The 21,706-nt window shown below is 44.9% G+C and overlaps 1 protein-coding gene across 1 annotated transcript in view; it reads right to left on the minus strand.

Annotated features, from left to right (window-relative positions):
• The window catches only part of LOXHD1 (lipoxygenase homology PLAT domains 1), a 365,669-nt gene that overhangs the window by 41,528 nt on the left and 302,435 nt on the right, over positions 1-21,706 (minus strand). Inside the window, exons 29-33 of the mRNA XM_088476506.1 lie at positions 16,316-16,420; positions 12,783-12,911; positions 10,665-10,829; positions 9,819-10,000; positions 4,680-4,796 (exon numbers count right to left, since the gene is read on the minus strand). Coding sequence (XP_088332632.1) covers positions 4,680-4,796; positions 9,819-10,000; positions 10,665-10,829; positions 12,783-12,911; positions 16,316-16,420 — 698 coding nt within the window. The remainder of the gene's footprint in view (positions 1-4,679; positions 4,797-9,818; positions 10,001-10,664; positions 10,830-12,782; positions 12,912-16,315; positions 16,421-21,706) is intronic.

Below are 21,706 nucleotides of genomic sequence, written 5' to 3' on the forward strand. Positions count from 1 at the left end.
CAGGCAGCCTGTGATTGTAACGGGACGCCATCAGGTCCAGCTCTGGCAGCCCCCACTTGTCCACGAGTAGTTGGAATACCTCTGGATGAAGCGACCATTCCCCGGGATGCACATCGTAACGGCTGAGGAAGTCTGCCTCCCAATTGAGGACTCCTGGGATGAAAACTGCCGAGAGAGCTGGAAGATAGCGCTCCGCCCAAGCCAGGACGCGGGACACCTCCGACATCGCAGCTCGACTGCGAGTCCCTCCCTGGTGATTGATGTACGCCACCGTGGTGGCGTTGTCTGACTGCACCTGAACGGCCCTTCCGTGAAGAGCGGTGCCGGACGACTGCAGGGCTCTGTATACTGCCCGCAGTTCCAGGATGTTGATGGGAAGAATCGCTTCCTCCGCCGACCAACGACCCTGAAGTGACAAGGAGCCTGTCACCGCCCCCCAACCCCGGAGACTGGCATCTGTCGTGAGCAGAACCCATTCCGGGATCCAAAAGGGGCGCCCCTCCAGGAGATGCGCTGTCTGCAGCCACCAGGCTAGGGACAGACGCACCTCCGAGGACAACACCAGCATCTGAGAGCGGATCCTGTGTGGCAATCCGTTCCATTCTGAAAGAATCAGCCCCTGCAAGGGCCTGGAATGGAACTGGGCAAACTCCACCATGTCGAATGCCGACACCATGGACCCCAAAACTCTCATCGCTGAGTGCACCGACACTCTGCCACTGCTCAGACAACTTTGAATCTGCAGCTGTAAGGAGGAGACCTTCTCTGGAGTCAGAAAAATCCGTTGCTGACGAGAGTCCAGCAGGGCCCCCAAATGAACCATCCGTTGTGATGGGATGAGGGAGGATTTCTTCCAGTTGATCAACCAGCCGTGCGCCTGTAGACAAGCGACCGTCAGGTGGAGATGCTGGATCAGTACCTCCGGGGAGCTTGCCAGCAAGAGGAGGTCGTCTAGATACGGTAGCAACCGTATCCCCTGGCTCCGAAGGTGAGCCGCCATGACCGCCATCACCTTGGTAAATACCCTTGGTGCCGTGGAGAGACCAAAGGGTAGAGCCCTGAATTGGTAGTGGTTGTGGAGAATAGCAAACCGCAGAAACCGTTGGTGCGATGTTGCTATAGGCACATGGAGGTAGGCGTCCTGGATATCCAGGGAGACCATATAATCCCCCGGTTCCATCGCCAGTATGATGGAACGCAAAGTTTCCATCCTGAATTTGGGAACCCTGAGAAACCTGTTCAGGGACTTCAAATTGAGGATGGGGCGATGAGAGCCATTGGGTTTCTGCACCAGAAACAGCGTAGAGTAATACCCCATCCCACGTTGAGACTGTGGTACGGGTATAATGACCCCCGCCGTCAGCAAGGCCTCTATGGCTTCCTGAACCTGCAAGGCCTTGGTTTTGTCCTGAGAAGGACTTGTGCAAAAAAAACTGGCAAGGCGGCCTGTGCCGAAAAGACAGGGCGTACCCCTGGGAGACCACTTCTCGCACCCAGGCATCCGTGGTGGTATTGTGCCAGCACTGGGCGAATTGAAGAAGTCGGCCTCCCACTCTGGGGTCCCCCAGAGGGAGGCCCGTCCCATCACGCAGAAGGCTTATCTTCTGGCTTGGAAGAAGGGCGCCTAGCACTCCAGGCTTGCTTCTTTGGCTTTGAGGCGGTCTTGGGTGCGGACTGCCTCGGGAAGGACTGACCCTTTGCCTTGCCCTGAACCCGAAAGGAACGAAACACCGAGCTCCGGACCTTAGCAGGTGTAGTAGCTGAAGGGAGGAAGGCTGACTTGGATTTTGCCAGGGTATCTACTATTTTGTCCAGGTCCGGACCAAATAGTAATTCCCCATTAAAAGGTAAGGCCTCCAAGCCTTTCTTTGAATCCGCGTCTGCTCTCCAAGACCGCAACCACAAGGATCTACGAGCAGACACTGCTGCCGCCGAAACCCTAGAGGTCAACAGGCTAGCATCCAAAGATGCTTCTCCAATGTAGGAGGCGGCATCTCTCATCTGTCCTAACAACGCCCCCTGGACGTCCGGAGATTCATCCGTAAACGTGTCCTCCAAGGCGTTGGCCCACCCCTCAATGGCCTTGGCCACCCAGGAGATGGCCATGGACGGCCGGGCTACAGCCCTTGAGAGAGAATAAATAGACTTTAGACAAGTCTCCACCTTCCTGTCCGTAGGATCCTTCAGCGAGGATATAGACGGCAATGGCAAAGTAGCACTCCTGATGAGGCGTGTTACATGGGAATCGACTGCAGGCGGAGTTTCCCATTTCTTACAATGCGCTTCCGGGAATGGATAATTGGACGCCAAGCGTTTCTGTGGCAGGAAACGCTTACTGGGCGTCTGCCAGGCCACCGCCATGTGATCAGTCAACTGATCAGACAAGGGGAACGCTGTAGAAGTAACCTTAGCTTTTTTAAAACTAGGATACCTTGACTTGGGAGCGGGTGCCTCATCCTCAATCAGAAGAATAGCCCGCACCGCCTTAACCAGAGCCCGCACATTGATGGAAGACTTAGTGTCTTACCTCCTGGACTGAGGCATCTGAGGCTGAGTCATCCTGTACCTCACCATCATCCGAGAACCTCAGAATCCGAAAGATGCGCAGCCTGTGCCATGACTGAGCGTTTAGACGCCCTGGAGGGCACGTCACTGCGCAACATCGACTGAAAAGCCGAAGATGCTGCCGCCAAATCTTGGACAGTGTGGGAAAGCGCATCCACCCAGGGTGGAGGAGCTGTCACAGGAGCCTGAAACGGCACCACAGCCGGCTGTGCCACAGGGGTGGACTGAATATACATTGGCAACCCCGCATAGGGACCAACAGGCTGAGACCCCGGGGGAGTCTGCAATAATTGTGGGACACCCGGGGAATGGGGGATGGCAGGCTGGGGCAACGCCCTAGTAGGGGCGGCAGTCGGGACCGACAGACGGTCCGCGATGGACACCAGCACCTGGGAAAACATCGCCCATGGTGGCTCCTGCGAAATGGGAGGTTTAGACGTACCAGGGACCGCCTGGCACCGTCCGCACAGGCCGTCCTGTGACAAATCCTCCATATCCACTCCTGCAGAACAGCGCCTGCAGGAGAACAATGCTGGAGCCCCGGAGTGCTCAATCTCCTCCTCAGACATGACTTAGGAAGAAAACGTGCGCACTCACCAGTGTGCTGAACAACAGCCCACAATATGGCACCGTGTAGCACACAACTGTATGTGACGGACCTCACAAATACGTGATTTATATAGGTGAGGTCAGTAGAAACACCCTTCCCCCGCACACCTGTAGGGCTTGTAGGAGAAGGAAAGGGATAGGTACAGGCTGACAGTAAGTAGAAAAAAGACACAGACAGGCAGCACTAGCAAAAGTCACATACCATGCAGGAAGACATACTCACTGCACCTTTCCACTACAATCAACCTCCCAGATTCAGTGTCTGGGAGGGCTATAGCGCTGTGTACACTGTCCTTGTCGGGGGAGAGGTACACAGGGGGACCGGTCCGCGTGCTCCCTGAGAGTATCCACGCTGCCACAGAGAAAATGGCCGCTGGAGACCTCAGAGGAGGAGTGGCCCGAGTAGCTGCAGCTCAGCGACGCCAGACTCCGAGCTGAAAGGCGCGCTGAGCTGAGGGGAGGAGCCGCTAGACAGGGAAGGCTTCCTCCCCTGGCTAGCATATTAACCCCCGGGTTGCCGGCATCCCGCTTGCCGCGATATTAACCCTGGTGGTCTAGTGGTCTGGCGGGGTATGCCTCCGCTGGAGGGGGGGCCCGCCGCCACCGCTAGCGCCCCCGGTCTGTCCCCTAGACCGGGGGCATGGGACTGCATTTGAAGGGAACCCGCGCACCGCCGCTAATCAGCGGTGCGCGGCTTACCTGATCTCCCCGGCGTCTTCCGGCAGCAGTCCCGGGGGAAACCAGAGTCCGGCTAGTACAGACTCTGGCTTCCCCCGCCGCGATCCCCAGTTCAGTGCTGGCGTCGCGGCGCCAGCAGGGAGAAGGAGCGGCAGCGTGGGCGTCTGTACAGACAGCCCAGCGCTGCTGCTCTAGAGAAAAAACTTATAGTAAAAAATAAATAAATTTAACTAAGTTAAATAAAAAATTAAAAGCTTTAGGGGGCTGCTCCTGCAGCCCACCCCGCAGGGTGACCCGACTCCGGCCGGGCACCATCTAAAACTGAGGTGCCTGTGGCTCGGGGGCGGGGTATAGGGGAGGTTGGACCCAAGTGCATCCTGGGAGCAGCTAAAAGCTTTAACTCCGTGGTGCCCGAGGATCCAGGATCCAGCTATACCCCAAGGTCACCCTGTGGACCCCTATGGACCCTGAAGTAGAAACAGCTGCCTGCAAGATGGATGTACAGTACTAAGTATATGGCAGTACCCATGCCAGCATCCCGGGGGCTCAGGAGGCACCGCTGGCTGGCATGGCCATGTGATGGAACAAGTGACACGGCTCCTATAGTAAGGTTGAACCTCGAGTTTTAGAAGTTATGGGAAAGTACAAAATACCTTCTGTATAAAAAGATATATATATAATATTCTAACTGCACGTTGCATAAAAGATGCACAATAAAATCTGCTAATACAGTCAATCGAACACTAAATTAAAGTCAATTTGAATAAGTTAATATTTGTTGTAACATAGATGTTTTGCACCTTAAGAGGGCTGTAAAAGAGACCCACCTTTCCATTGGGTAGAAGTCTACGTATCTCCACTCTGTCCAAGTGCCACCCGGCGTTAATGCCTTTATCATTGTGCCCAATGCGGATCTTCTCTATAATGTCCCCAATGTCCTCCAGCTGCAGAATGAAAGGAGAGATGAGTCCATGAGCCAGACATCCTTTGTATGTGGGTCAGGCTGAGGGTGGCTGTGAGACAGCTTTCTCGCTATAGAAGAACGACGGGGAGGAACCGGAGACAAGTCTGGCACTCAGGACCTCGGGCTCTGTCATTGTTCTGGCACAAATGGAATGTAAATATGTATTATATTCCGCCAGGATCATCGCTGACAGTGACTGAGACCACACGTTGGATAATTCCCACACAGTAATCTCATCGCGTCCTTCCACAGTCACTGTCTGTACATCCACTCATACATGTCATCTATCTATCTATCTCATATCTATCTATCTATCTATCCCATATACATCTATCTATCCCATATCTATCTATCAATCTATCTCTGTCTATCTCATAACTATCTATCTATCTATCTATCTCATATCTATTTATCTATCTCATATCTTTCTATCTATCTATCTCATATCTTTCTATCTCTCATATCTATCTATCTCTTATCTATCTCATATCTATCTGTCTATCTATCTATCTCATATCTATCTATCTATCTCATATCTATCTGTCTATCTATCTATCTCTGTCTATCTCATAACTATATATCTATCCCATATCTATCTATCTATCTAATATCTATTTATCTCATATCTATCTATCTCTTATCTATCTATCTATCTCATATCTATCTATCTATCTATCTATCTATCTATCTATCTATCTATCTATGTCATATCTTTCTATCTATCTCATATCTTTCTATCTATCTCATATCTATCTATCTATCTCATATCTTTCTATCTATCTCATATCTATCTATCTATCTTTCAATCTATCTATCTCATATCTTTCTATCTCTATCTATCTCATATCTTTCTATCTATCTATCTCATATCTTTCTATCTCTATCTATCTCATATCTTTCTATCTATCTATCTCATATCTATCTATCTCTTATCTGTCTATCTATCTATCTCATATCTATCTCTTATCTATCTATCTATCTCATATCTATCTATCTATCTCATATCTATCTCATATCTTTCTATCTCTCTATCTATCTCATATCTTTCTATCTATCTATCTCATATCTATCTATCTATCTCATATCTATCTATCTATCTCATATCTTTCTATCTATCTCATATCTTTCTATCTATCTCATATCTATCTATCCATCTCATATCTTTCTATCTATCTCATATCTATCTATCTTTCTATCTCATATCTTTCTATCTCTATCTATCTCATATCTTTCTATCTATCTATCTCATATCTATCTCATATCTTTCTATCTCTATCTATCTCATATCTTTCTATCTATCTATCTCTTATCTATCTATCTCATATCTATCTCATATCTTTCTATCTCTCTATCTATCTCATATCTTTCTATCTATCTCATATCTATCTATCTATCTATCTATCTATCTCTTATCTATCTCATATCTTTCTATCTATCTATCTCATATCTTTCTATCTATCTATCTATCTTTCTATCTATCTCATATCTATGTATCTATCTCATATCTTTCTATCTCTCTATCTATCTCATATCTTTCTATCTATCTCATATCTATCTATCTATCTATCTATCTCATATCTATCTATCTATCTATCTATCTCTTATTTATCTCTTATCTATCTCATATCTTTCTATCTATCTATCTATCTCATATCTTTCTATCTATCTATCTTATATCTATCTATCTATCTCAAATCTTTCTATCTATCTATCTCATATCTTTCTATCTATCTATCTCATATCTATCTATCTATCTTTCTATCTATCTCATATCTATGTATCTCATATCTTTCTATCTATCTATCTCATATCTATCTATCTATCTTTCTATCTATCTCATATCTATGTATCTCATATCTTTCTATCTATCTATCTATCTATCTATCTATCTATCTTTCTATCTATCTCATATCTATGTATCTATCTCATATCTATCTCATATCTTTCTATCTCTCTATCTATCTCATAACTTTCTATCTATCTCATATCTATCTATCTATCTATCTATCTCTTATCTATCTCATATCTTTCTATCTATCTATCTATCTCATATCTTTCTATCTATCTATCTCATATCTATCTATCTATCTATCTATCTCATATCTTTCTATCTATCTATCTCATATCTATCTATCTCTCTATCTATCTCATATCTTTCTATCTATCTCATATCTCTCTTTCTATCTATCTATCTCATATCTTTCTATCTATCTCATATCTATCTATCTATCTATCTCATATCTATCTATCTCTCATATCTATCTATCTCATATCTATCTATCTATCTATCTATCTATCTATCTATCTATCTCATATCTTTCTATCTATCTCATATCTATCTATCTCATATCTTTCTATCTATCTATCTCATATCTATCTATCTATCTATCTATCTATCTATCTATCTATCTATCTATCTCATATTTTTCTATCTGTCTATCTCATATCTCATATCTTTCTATATATCTGTCTATCTATCTATCTATCTATCTATCTATCTATCTATCTATCTCATATCTATCTGTCTATCTATCTATCTCATATCTATCTATCTCTTATCTATCTCATATCTATCTCATATCTATCTATCTATCTATCTCATATATATCTATCTATCTCATATCTATCTATCTCATATCTATCTATCTCATATCTTTCTATCTATCTATCTCATATCTATCTATCTCATATCTATCTATCTATCTATCTATCTATCTCATATTTTTCTATCTATCTATCTCATATCTTTATATCTATCTATCTCATATCTATCTATCTCATATCTTTCTATCTATCTGTCTATCTATCTATCTCATATCTATCTGTCTATCTATCTATCTCATATCTATATATCTATCTATCTCTTATCTATCTCATATCTATCTATCTCATATCTATCTCATATATATCTATCTATCTCATATCTATCTATCTATCTCATATCTATCTGTCTATCTCATATCTTTCTATCTACCTATCTCATATCTATCTATCTCATATCTTTCTATCTATCTATCTATCTCATATCTATCTATATCATATCTTTCTATCTATCTATCTATCTCATATCTATCTATCTATCTATCTATCTCATATCTATCTATCTCATATCTATCTGTCTATCTATCTATCTCATATCTTTCTATCTATCTATCTCATATCTTTCTATCTATCTATCTATCTATCTATCTCATATCTATCTATCTATCTCATATCTATCTGTCTATCTATCTCATATCTATCTATCTATCTATCTATCTCTTATCTATCTCATATCTATCTATCTATCTCATATCTTTCTATCTATCTCATATCTATCTATCTCATATCTATCTATCTATCTATCTATCTATCTATCTATCTATCTATCTATCTATCTATCTATCTATCTATCTCATATCTATCTCATATATATCTATCTATCTATCTCATATCTATCTATCTATCTATCTATCTCATATCTGTCTATCTATCTATCTCATATCTATCTATCTCATATCTATCTATCTATCTATCTATCTATCTCATATCTTTCTATCTATCTATCTATCTCATATCTATCTATCTATCTCATATTTTTCTATCTATCTATCTCATATCTTTATATCTATCTATCTCATATCTATCTATCTCATATCTGTCTATCTATCTATCTCATATCTATCTGTCTATCTATCTATCTCATATCTATCTATCTCTTATCTATCTCATATCTATCTATCTATCTCATATATATCTATCTATCTATCTATCTCATATCTGTCTATCTATCTGATATCTATCTATCTATCTATCTCATATCTATCTGTCTATCTATCTATCTCATATCTTTCTATCTATCTATCTCATATCTATCTATCTCATATCTTTCTATCTATCTATCTATCTATCTATCTATCTATCTATCTATCTATCTGTCTATCTATCTCATATCTTTCTATCTATCTATCTCATATCTATCTATCTCATATCTTTCTATCTATCTATCTATCTATCTCATATCTATCTATCTATCTATCTATCTCATATCTATCTATCTATCTATCTATCTATCTATCTCATATCTATCTGTCTATCTATCTCATATTTTTCTATCTATCTCATATCTTTCTATCTATCTATCTATCTATCTATCTATCTATCTCATATCTTTCTATCTATCTCATATCTTTCTATCTATCTATCTATCTCATATCTATCTATCTATCTCATATCTTTCTATCTATCTATCTCATATCTATCTATCTCATATCTATCTATCTATCTATATATCTATCTCACATATATCTATCTATCTATCTATCTATCTCACATATATCTATCTAACCATCCATCCAGTGACAGTTACTCTTATGCTTTTTATCAAGTAACATGGAGGATAATGATGTATCTTAGGATGGTGCTAACAGAAAGAATAGAATGAAAAAAAATATATATTTTTTTACAGTAGTCTCAATCTTTTACGGTCAGTGGGGCTATTATGGGATTGATACTGTACAGTATATAGGTTTGTGCCAGCAGTTTAGCCCCATTAAGCTTGCAGTTCCATGTATGTGCTCGGCCCCTGTCCATGCTCAGTAACACAGAAGCTTGCTGAGTGCGGTAAGTAACCCTTGATGATCCGGAACCTATTAGCTGCGGCAGCTGAATATCGCAGTGTAAAGTGCAACTGCAAGAGGTGGTAAGAATTGAAACTTATCACTGCGACATGTCTTTCTGTAATTAGTAATCGCCTTGAGCGCCAGCGTCTGCAGAGAATACGCACCAGTCAGATAATCCAATAACATTATCAGAGCTCATTGCGGCCTAATAGGGATTTTCTGTCTTTGTGTTAAAATTCCACTGAAGGTGTAAACAGCCTCAGTTACTATGCGTTCCTACATGTAACCTGATATTTGTCTTTTCATCTGCGATACAAGTTTAGCACAGCTGTAACGCAACGTGCCAAAGGTCCCCTTTCAACACAATGGGTTTGGAATAAGATTACGTTTAGTAACTTTACCTCAACTATGAACTGATCTACGGAGTTTCTCTCGAAGTACATCCTGCGCTCCCGCTTGTTCACGCACAGCGACTTCTGCTGAGTGCACACTCCGTCTCTCCCGTACAGAACGATGAAGACGTCGGCGTCTGTGCCGGCTCCAAATACGTCACTGGTGTATACCGTGATCTCATAGGGCACAACTGGGGAGATATAAACAGGATGTCTGCGGATGAGTATATGTCTGGCTAAACATATAAATATACAGATTAGGTAAAGGCAGTTCTGGCATTTCTGTTTTCTCGTACGCTGCGCAGTATAAGAGCGGCTCCTTCATGCGTCCCAAGGCTCACAGGTTGCTTACATGAGCGCTTTGTAAAATTTCCTTCAATAAATATTAGACCATGCAAACCAGACACATGCGGCATGTGGACGCAACGGGGAAACGGGGAAACACAACAGCGCCGCCTGATATTATGTTGCCCGTTTCCTTGTTTCCGCAATGCAGAAGAAGATGGAAATGTCATTATATTCTACACTCAGCGTAAGTCCCTGTTGTGCTTTATTGCATTGTGGAAGATTAAAAAAAATAAAATATATATATATCAGTTTTTTTACACCTGTTGTTAACAATTCCTGAAAGATAAAACTCCAAAGGACTAACCAACAACAAACACACGAACCGCACGACTTCATGGCATATATGGTAATATAATGCAATAGCAAAAGATTAAATGCAGCAAACTTGTGTCAAACCCCATTCGCAGTAGCCCGGAATAGTACGTTGCAGCGGGGAAGATGATTTGGAAGGTAACGGATTTGTGTTAGCAGAGACGGAGGCGGGAAGGAAACGCTCGGTGCACTTACATGGGGTATACTGCTCAGTCTGTAAATCTGACGGGAACAGGTATCTCTCGATGGCCCCGTCATCTTCTTTTTTATCCAGCCAACGACCGCAAGGGAACTTCAAGCGCTCTCCGAGAGACGGGGCGTCAACTTCCACCCAGTCGAGGAACCATCCGGCGGAGCTGCCTAAACGAGAGGACACAAAGGAATCAACCAGATGCAGCCGGACATAGAAGAAAATATCCCCTTCCCGTATCTTTTATCTGCCTTCTACAATAACCTCATTGGTCCCGTCTCATGTTAACCAGCTTGGCCATAAATACAACAGATTACAACTTTACAGCCAGGTAAGCAGTGCGTGCGGCAGAGCTGGATCATCCATTAGGCAGCCTGGGCTCCTGCCTAGGGAACAGCCGGCAATGAGGGCTCCAGATTACACCGACCTGTTTTTATGTGGAGTTTTATTACAAAAGCCGGTGGCGAAGGGGCCCCAATCCGGTATTTGCATGTAATAATACTAAAAACCTTGTATTTGTTCAGGGCTCTGCAATGAGCCAGGTGTAATAAGTTTATGTTTGTGTTCATTTCATTCAGAGGAGCAGGACCACGTGGTACAAAAATGAAAACAATTAGGGGGTATAGGGCCTGTTCCAGAGATGTGCGCAGTGCCGATGGTTACGCAGTTTGAGCGATTATCTGTAATCTGCAAGTGTCTTAGACACATTGCATCTGCGTTACGTTTCATTACCGATGTCGTTTGTAGGCAAAGTGATTGATAGGCAGGGACCATTCGTGGGCGACAACGGGGTGGGGGGGAATGACGAAAACGCAGGCGTGTCGCGACCTTTTTCTGGATCCAGCGTCTCAGTTCCGACGGCCAATCTAAGTAACCACAGGTTTACCCAGAAGCCAGATAATCGACTGATCTGCAAACGATGCTGTTTCTTTGTACACAAATGCTTGGATTTGCGAAGCCGCCGTTGGGCGTCTCTATAGCTGTCGCTAGTAGTGTCCTAGGCTCTAGGATTAGTGCTTTGGTCGCAATGAAGTTGGTATAAAGTTGTATAATAAACACAATGCGCACGGCGCGGCTCGCTTGTATCCAGGGGCGTTTCTAGAGACTAGGGGGCCCATGTGCAGTCTCCGCCACCTGCCCCCTCCTCTCTGTCCAGCGGCCGGCAGCGCACTGAGCTGTGCGCGGCCAGCGCCGGAGTTATAGACTCTGGGCACTAGAGTGCGCCCAGAGTCTATAGAGGATGCGCTGGTAACCGGGAAATGGCTGCGGCGGCCATTTTCCAGTCGTTTTTACAGCGCCAGACCCCCACGCCGACGTGGGACTCCGGAGAGGTAAGTAGTTCTATGGGTGCAGGGTGTGTGGTGCGGAGCCCCCTGGACCCAAGGGCCCGTGTTCCACACACCCGTTATAGATACGCTCCTGCTTGTATCAGTCCAGCACCAGTATCCAGGGTACCCGTACTTTGTACTTCTGTCACATAAGTGATGGGCATGAGACGTATATATTGTACAATAGTGTGTGGCGGCTTCATCACAAAGTCCATGGTGCACCAAATGGAGCTGTGCCATTTGCGTGTGGGTGTATATACATTTTTAGGTGTAAGCTCCTGCACATGTATGAGAGGGTGAGTGCAGGCATGTGTCACGGGTAGAGGCATCACCAATGATGCAGCTACAGTAGCGTCGTGTAAATTTAGCATATTTTGCTATTTAAGTCTGTAATGTATATATAGGTATATAGTGCTTACTGCCCAATGACTATTACACTGATTACTGGTCACTCGATGTGGAGCCATCACCTACACTGTGAGGGCAACAATTGTATGAACGGACCAAGATTTACCATATCAATTCACCATTAACAGTTGATATCACAGAGGCATGATCCATGCCTCATGCCTCAGTGAGGTCACCAGTTCCTAGTGAATTTGTAGGCTGCTTTCTCATGAATATTGGTTTACTCTAACCAATGGCTGCCGTTGCGATGTTCGGTAAACTTCCATGCGTCTGACGGCCAGGATAAGTTGCCCATCCTTGTGTGAGACGTAGTAACAGGTCACTTGTCATTATCAGCATGTTACTCTTGGCTAGTGCTACAGAAACAGGCTGGTTACAGTCCGTTACCTTTGTTGTCATGCCCAATTTTAATCTTTTGGAGAGGCCCGATATCCACAGCCTCCACCGTGAACACGTCGGTCTTCCCGCGCTCAAACTTGTTCTTGTTGGTCTTTGACGCTTTCAGATTCATGAAACCTAAGAATGAGATATGAGGTGTATGTCATACTGAGAGGGCAGCTCGTCCTCTGGCTTCACGTCTAACGCAGGTGCCCTCAAGCTACACAGATATAATATGACCTGTCCTCTAACCTGAGGAGCCCGCCTTTCTCCCATAATGCCTGGTAAAAATACTAAATTTAAATATTAACTAAAATATCTTACTATCCCATCTATTTGCATGCAGGCAATGAGATGATGGAACTGCACTTTGCACTACATTTGCAATTAAACTGATCTTGGGAAAATCAGGTTTGTCCGATGCGCTAACTCGCCGGAATGGCGCCTGGGCCTGTATCTCTCAGCGTCTCCCAGTTATATCGTAGCTCCTATAATAAATAAAACAGGTGACCTGAAGTTTTCTCAGGCTGTAAGATCCAAACGCAGAAAAGCTACGATGGGAATCGGCTTCCATCATTCTGCTAATGTGTATATAAGGTAGGAATACAGGAAGGTCAACATACAGTAGTAATAGAGAGCTCTGTATACTGAGGGAGCCAATATAAATGGGAGCCCGGTCTCATTGCCAGATATAAATCATACAAGGCTGCGGAATTCCCTTCTCAATTCAACTGGGGGTTTCTGAGGGCGACCAACTATTTGTCTCCTGATGGTTTTGTGGTTTAAGATTTCAAAGAGTTCAGCAGAATAATGTGTTCCCTGCAGACTATAACCACAGTATCAGTGAAAGACTCTGCGGGGGGAGAGGCAGCCGGTTATAGAGCAATACAGCCGCTACTCAAAGCCAATATTATAGCAAATATGTGACAGCCGCATCAGGCAACTCGCCGGAGGTGTCAGTATATAACCACGTCCACCCTGCACAGGTATATACAGGTTGAGTCTCCCATATCCAAATATCCCGAAATACGGAATATTTTCAGTATGACTGAGATTATGAAACCTTTGATTTTTGATGGTTTAATGTACATAAACTTTGTCTAAGGCACAAATTATTAAAAATATTGTATAAAATTACCTTCAGGCTGTGTGTACAAGGTTTATATGAAACATAAATTCATTTCATGTCTGTACACAAACTTTTTTTGATATACAATATTTTTTTATAATTTTGTGCAAAATGACCTGCAGGCTGTGTGTATAAGGTGTATATAACATATAAATGCATTCTGTGTGTATATTTGGGTCCCATTCCCAAGACATTTCATTATAATATGCAAATATTCCAAAATACGGAATATTCCGATGTCCAAAATACCCCTGCTCCCAAGCATTTTGGATATTGGAGACTCAACCTGTATGTACTTTCAGTGTCTATACCCTCTGCAGATTCAGGAGACACTTTATCTAACCTCTGCTCTACATTATAAATCAGATACTGTACATGTGATATATTCTTATACTGATGCACTAATGCAGTACTACTTTTCATAGATTCTTATACCTGATATATTGTTTCATTGATATATTTTTAGGTCAGTTACTGTACGATTGTATTTAGTTTTCTTCTCCCACTTATCACTTATTTGTAGCAGTGTTTTCAGTTACTTTTTTATTGAATAAACCAAATGCTATTTTAGCTGTATATGTTTTATCGTCCTACATTATAGGGCAATGTAGTTTAGTCTGTACGTAAATGTTATCTTGAATTTGTAGTCTCTTCGATGATGTGAAATCTAACTATATAGGGGGGTATCCAATTATCCCCGAAGTCCGCCCGACGCCGGCACTTATCGGGGCTTTTTTTCCGGGACCTAATGTGTCCCGAAAAATAATCCACGATAAGTGCCATTTTTTCACCCCTGAAATGGTAAAAACACAGAGCTCAGCGCGCTTATCGCGGATCCTATTTTTTTTGGGAGAAATATCCTATTATTTCAGATGAAATAATAGGATAAGGTGTGAAGAAAAACATTGGCGAAAAACGTGGATAATCGGCGAATAATCAGTTTTTCGACAATCGCGCCTAATTGGATACCCCCCACAGTGTGACCTCCATTCTATTTCTATACTGTATGTATATATATATATATATATATATATATTATATATATATTTATTATATATATATATATATATATATATACATATATATACACACACACACATTTTTACTTTTCTCTTTTTGGGCCTGATTCTGAGTTGCGGGCGCTGCTGATGCCGGACGCAGTGGAGCGATTTATTTTCTTCTGCGCATGCTTCTATGTCGCACTGCGCATTTGTTCAGATAGCGTGCGCACTGAGTCTAAGTTGCGATTGTGGTGCACGCAGAGTCTCAGAAGTGTGCTGAAAATGAAGTGGGTGTTCCTGAGCGGTGACAGGGAGGTGGCTTAGCGTGCGCACGGAGATGGTCCATTGCATGGGCGTGTTAAGGTCCCATTATGTAGGAATACTGGCCCTGCTTCCGAGTCACATGTAAAGCCGGCCGCTGCAAACTGATTTTGAACGGTATGCTATTGCGACTATATCCACCCGTATTCTGAGCCGCGCTGATCTCTGCGACCGCGCCGCCCCCGAACCCTCTGTCTGCTAAAACAGCCGTCAATGCTATTATCTCACCTACAACCTACCCATGCTGGGTGCATGAGAGCCGTCTGAGATAGGCGTCTCCTCGCCATACGCACGACACAGAATATGGTGTAACTCATATACATGACGAGCCCATTAGATTAATCTATTCCGCGCCGCTGCCCAGTTAACACCGCTAAATGCCCATTCCATGGATGTAGAGAAACAGCCCAGGTCTGTCCAAGTCAGAATCGCTTGGAAATGCGCAAATGTGCATTCGTTCACTACAGCGCATGTGTACTTTGCTAAAACTGGCTATACAGTATGTGGCCACATTGGGACCTGCGCGCGAATCAGAACCGGCCCAGCGTGTGAATATGTAGCCATTCTGTGTCACTTCACGTTTCTCTCTATAAATGTCTCCCATATACTACAATGACACTGTGCCCCTTTTATCTTATTACAGAAACTAAAATCATATACATTAATAATATAATACAATATCTAATGGGCCCCATTCATCAAAGATGGATTGCCGTGATGCTGCAACCTGGCATCGCAGAATCGCAGAAATCCACCGTGTTGGATTTCCCCGATTTGACGATCGCGATCAAAAAAATGATCGCAATCGTCAGATAGGGGACATTTAACATGTCAAATGTCCGCGATCTGGCAACGGATCGCAGAACATCGATGGTGGGTGATCGGAAATATCTGATGGCGTTTGGAAATTTCCGATCGCATCCCTGCATCACCACGATCCGTTGCAGATGTATCGGCACCTTAAGCCGACTTCCCACCCTCTCCCGGCCAATCACCGATATACTAGGAAAGTGCCTCGTTCCCCTATTTAGTGAATGCAAACCTGATTTTATACTGTATATCTATAGGTTGTTAATGTTGCTGAATGGTACCTGTGTCGTCCTTCTCCCCGTACAGAATTATGAATACGTTGGCATCTGTCCCGGAATTCTTCTTGTCTCCGGTTTTCACTCTCACCGTGTAAGTTGTGGATTTGGCTGTAACACAGAATACGTGACACGATAATGGGAACATGTTTTGCTGCCGTTTTAGTTTAACTAATTCTTGGACGGCAAACTTCTTACTTAATGCAAACTCGGGGCCTGATTCAGAGCCGCTCGTTCGCTCCGAGCGATGTTCGCACATCTGCGCATGCGTATGGGTCGTAATGCGCATGCGCCAACCAGTCATTGCGGTTGGAAATTGTGCGCTCGCAAAACAGCGAGGGCCTGCTAATTTGAGTGACAGGATGAGGCGTTTGTGGGTGGCAACAGGGGAAGGTGCTTGAAAACGGGGAGTGGAGATCTGAACGCAGGCGTGCCAAACGGTCAAAACGGGCGTTTTAAGGGTGTGCATAATTAACAAAGCAGCGTCATCGACCACGTCACTTGGTTGTCTCTTAGCCTGAACTGTTCGCATGATTAAGGTAGGAAAATGCTACCACAAGCACTGCGAGCAGTTCAGACGCCTTTCGATGTACTCGATTAATCTAATAAATAGCGGAGATGACGTAGGATGCGAACAGCCAGGGGGCGTCTTTACAAAATAGCGAGCGCATGTTTCGTTCGCTCGCTCAGACATAGAGGCGTCAACAGACCGCAAAGAGCGAGCGCTCAATTTAAATAGCCGGCCTCTTTTTCTGAACGACCGTTCGCAAATAGCGTCCGGCTCTGAATCAGGCCCTCAGTTCTATCACGTTCCCAGAGTTTAGTCTATGGGGATCCAAATCTTGCTGGATGCATTCTGGGAGACGAGGCTGCGAGTACAGAGAACGGGGCTCATTCAAACTTGGACGCACGTGTTTGCTTTTTTTTTTTTATCATGGCACCTCTGCAGGTGCTTCTTATAGGAGGAGGGGGCCGTGGGCCGCTTCCGAGCAGGCACCTCGCGCTGGCGCATGCACAGTGTAGAGTCTGACACTGCGTCACAGGTCAGTGGTGAGGGCAGGATTTCCAGAGGGGGGTTTCCAAATGCTTAATTTTAGAGTGAGTGTGGCCAGTCCATGAAGAGGGCAGAATTAGTACTTATCCAGCTTTAATAAGCATCATAGAAAGTGTATTGTGTGTAATAATTCCAGCATATACAGGACCAGTGATCACAGTAAGCCATTATATGTGGCAGTAGGGACATCCTGCATGAGCTGAATGTATTTATTTTAGATGTGGGCACCATTCCAAACTATTGGAGCAAGTCCGGAGTCTGGGAGAGCAGTAGAAGAACCTAGCACTGCCCTGGATATACTGTATATGTACATATTGGGCTCTATAGCAGTGCATCTCTAACAGTGCATGTTTTCCAGATCTTCTAGTTGGTGCACAGGTTATTTATTACTAGCTGATACATGTTAAAAGATCCACAGGTGGTGCTAATTATTTCATTTGTGATACTGAGAAGAACATGCAGCACTAGTAACAATCTACTATTTCTATTGTGGTCATGGTGTGGGCTGGGGAGGGGGGTTTCCAGGCACACGGAAACCCCCCCTGCGTTTGCCTATGCAGGCTACTGCGCAGGTACATATATTTGAGCAGGGCCGGATTAAAGGGGGGGCGACGGGCAATCGTCCCTCGGCCCCCACACCGGAAGGGCCCCCACACCCAGCCATCGGGGTTAAAGTGAACCGGAGGAGACGGAACCAGTTCCGCCTCCTCCGGACACCTTATCCCGGTGCCGCACGGAGACACCAGGCGCACGCTGGGGACATTACTACAGGGGACATTACTCGGGGGGGGGCATTACTACTGGTGCCACTACCACAGGGGGCATTATTGCTGGTGCCTCTACCGCAGGGGCACAACTACAGGGGTATTGCTACAAAGGGGCAGAACAGGGGCGTGCAGGCTTACACAGGGTCACATAATTGCGACATAACGTGGAAGCATCTATAGACGCACTTTGTAGAAGGTGTAGGAAGTGATTATACCGCTACTGTAACAGGCTACAACCAACATGCCGGCTGGGGTAAGTTACAATGCATACAAAAGGCTGCTGTCTTCCTCCATTTACTGTGCGCTTTGATTCCTAGAGGTTTCCGCGGAAAGATGGCAGAGGCTACCACAGACCCGTGCTTAATGAAGGAGGCGCAGTGACGCACCGTGTTTTGTGGAGCACAGCGGGTGCGAGATTACAGTTACCAGATAAATGTGCGGGGAGGGCACACTGTCAGGGAACGTCTTTACTTTATAGCGGGTGCTGGCGGCGGGTCTCACCCTATATTATTACTGAGACGCATTTGGCATCTTCTGCAGAGAGTTGCGCAAGCAGTTTCACGGTGCACGTCAACCTGTGCTGCGCAAATGTCTGACACAAGGGCACATTTACCAACGAGTTTTTTCTCATACGTAACGAGTTTTAAAACTCGTTGCGTATGATAAATGGTGCTCCGGCCAATCAGCTCCCAACCGTCATTTTTCAAACAGATGACAGTTAGGAGATGATTGGCTGGAGCACCGTTATCATACGCTACGAGTTTTAAAGCTCGTTACGTATGATAAAACTCGTTGATAAATGAGGCTCTGGGCAAAATTTACTAAGTGGCGGTTTGGTGGCGGGTTCTAATCTATTCTAAACCCTGGGGGTTTGGTGGCGGGTTTCTATTCTATTCTAAACCCCGGCGGTTTGGTGGCGGGTTCTATTCTGTTCTAAACCACGGGGGTTTGGTGGCGGGTTCTATTCTATTCTAAACCCCGGCGGTTTGGTGGCGGGTTCTATTCTGTTCTAAACCACGGGGGTTTGGTGGCGGGTTCTATTCTATTCTAAACCCCGTGGGTTTGGTGGCGGTTTCTATTCTATTCTAAGCCCCGGGGGTTTGGTGGCGGTTTCTATTCTATTCTAAGCCCTGGGGGTTTGGTGGCGGGTTTCTATTCTATTCTAAACCCCGTGGGATTGGTGGCGGTTTCTATTCTATTCTAAACCCCGTGGGATTGGTGGCGGTTTCTATTCTATTCTAAGCCCTGGGGGTTTGGTGGCGGTTTCTATTCTATTCTAACCTCCGGCGGTTTGGTGGCGGGTTTCTATTCTATTCTAAGCCCCGGGGGTTTGGTGGCGGGTTCTATTCTATTCTAAACCCCGGTGGTTTGGTGGCGGGTTTCTATTCTATTCTAAGCCCTTGGGGTTTGGTGGCGGGTTTCTATTCTATTCTAAACCCCGGCGGTTTGGTGGTGGGTTCTATTCTATTCTAAACCCCGGGGGTTTGGTGGCGGGTTCTATTCTATTCTAAACCCCGGGGGTTTGGTGGCGGGTTCTATTCTGTTCTAAACCCGGGGGTTTGGTGGCGGGTTCTATTCTGTTCTAAACCCGGGGGTTTGGTGGCGGTTTCTATTCTGTTCTAAACCCCGGCGGTTTGGTGGTGGTTTTGCAGCGGTTTCTAAATGATAGCCCTGTTCTATTCTATTCTAAAATGTGTTTTCACTGTGGTTTGGCGGCGGTTTTGCTATCTGCAGATTTACTAAGGCCAAAACTGCTGCAAAACTGCCATCAAAACACATTTTAGAATAGAATAGAACAGGGCTGTCATTTAGAAACCGCTGCAAAACCTCCACCAAACTCCCGGGGTTTAGAACAGAATAGAACCCGCTGCTTAGTACATTTTGCCCTCTGTGTGTTGTTCCTGACTGTTTTATGTACTGTAATCTTACTACTGTAGGTTGTCACTGGATAATTTCTCTATAATACACAGGCTGGCCATAATTCACTAATTTAAACTTCAACTATTCAGATCCGTCTGTAGTTTGATGTAACGATCAGAGGCCCTGGTTCAGAGCCAGGCGTTCTGACAGAGACGCTCGCTCTGAATCAGGGCCGTCCTTCTTGATTTTTAGAGCGGCCTCCTGGACGCTAATATAGCTGTGGGTGACCACCCACAGCTATAGCGAGCGGCCAGGAAGATGGTCGCGATGATCAAGACCATCGCGACCATCGGGCTTGCGACGAGACCCTTATGGTAGGGTCTCGTTGCCGCAAGCCCTGGAGTGCTTTCGGCTCAAACAGACCCAAAATCTCTCAAGTGATGTCAGTGGGGTCGGCCCCAGACGGGAGGCGTTCCCATGGGAACGCCTCCGTCTGGGCAGCCACGCCCCCGGCACGCCCACCAAAGGGGGCGTGCTGTCACTCAGCATCGACAGCACGCCCCCTTTGGTTTGCCCATCGCTATCCGGGTCTCGCGAATGCGCACGACGGAGCCGGCTCCGTCGTGAGCATGCGCATTGGGCCACCATCGACCCGCTTGGGAGCGCTCTGAATCAGGCCCAGAATGTTTCCACGTTTGGTAAAAGAGACTAATTAGGACATGGGAAACAGGATTCCGCGAAAAAGACTTTAGTGCAAAAAGTCGCTGATAAGAGGAATAATATAATGTAACAAACAGCATGAAAATGACCAGACACACGAATAACAAGACTAACCTGTAATGAACGATAACCTTTATTGTGTTACAGGAACGATAACACAGCGATAGAACATTTGCCTGTCCATTTTCATGCTGTTTTCATATTGTACAGCGCTATATTACTTCTATTGGGGGCTTTCTGTGCTAAAATGTTTTTTTTTTTATTTATTTTCACTGAATCCTGCCTCCCATGTTGTAATTAGCATACTGTATATATTAAAGGAAAAACCTAAAGCCGCGTACACACTAGACGATAAGTTGGACGTTATGAACGTTAACGATATCGTTATCGTTCATCGCGTCCAATATCGTCCAGTGTGTATGCGGTAAACGACCAACGATGGGCGTTCCGCGAGTCGTCGACGATATCTTTCATCGCCTGAACATGCACGCCAACCTAACGATATCGTCAGGTTGTCCATGTTCAGGGATGAGGGAGGGTGCCGGCACTGAGCGATATCGTTAACGGTATCATTCAGTGTGTATGCTCAATGTCGCTAACGACATTGATCCCGGCAGTTCAGGGGAAACACTAGACGATAACGTTCAGCATTAACTATTTTTGAAAGCGTGCAGTTGTCATCATATGTCCTCTATCACCTCTGTCCCCTGGACAGTCTCTGGTGTAGGTGGATGGATATCCCCCGCCCTGCAGCACTTCTATTTGCTGCACTTGTTTTCATCTCGCTTTCTGGCCCCCGACATTCCTCTCCCCATTTCCCCCATAGCTCTGCTCAGTGACCGCCCAGTGATAATTGATTGCAGAAGGGGCATAGAGCGAGAGGGGTGTGGTAAGTATTACTGACGGACGCATGGCCGGCGGTTGAAATCCTGACAGCGGCTGCTCGGCAAGGGTGAAAATCCCGATCGTCTAAAGGTAAGTATCGCTAACCTAATT

The sequence above is a fragment of the Taudactylus pleione genome, unplaced genomic scaffold, assembly GCF_031769625.1.
Source record: "Taudactylus pleione unplaced genomic scaffold, aTauple2 ptg000189l, whole genome shotgun sequence".
In the NCBI taxonomy this organism is placed as follows: domain Eukaryota; kingdom Metazoa; phylum Chordata; class Amphibia; order Anura; family Myobatrachidae; genus Taudactylus; species Taudactylus pleione.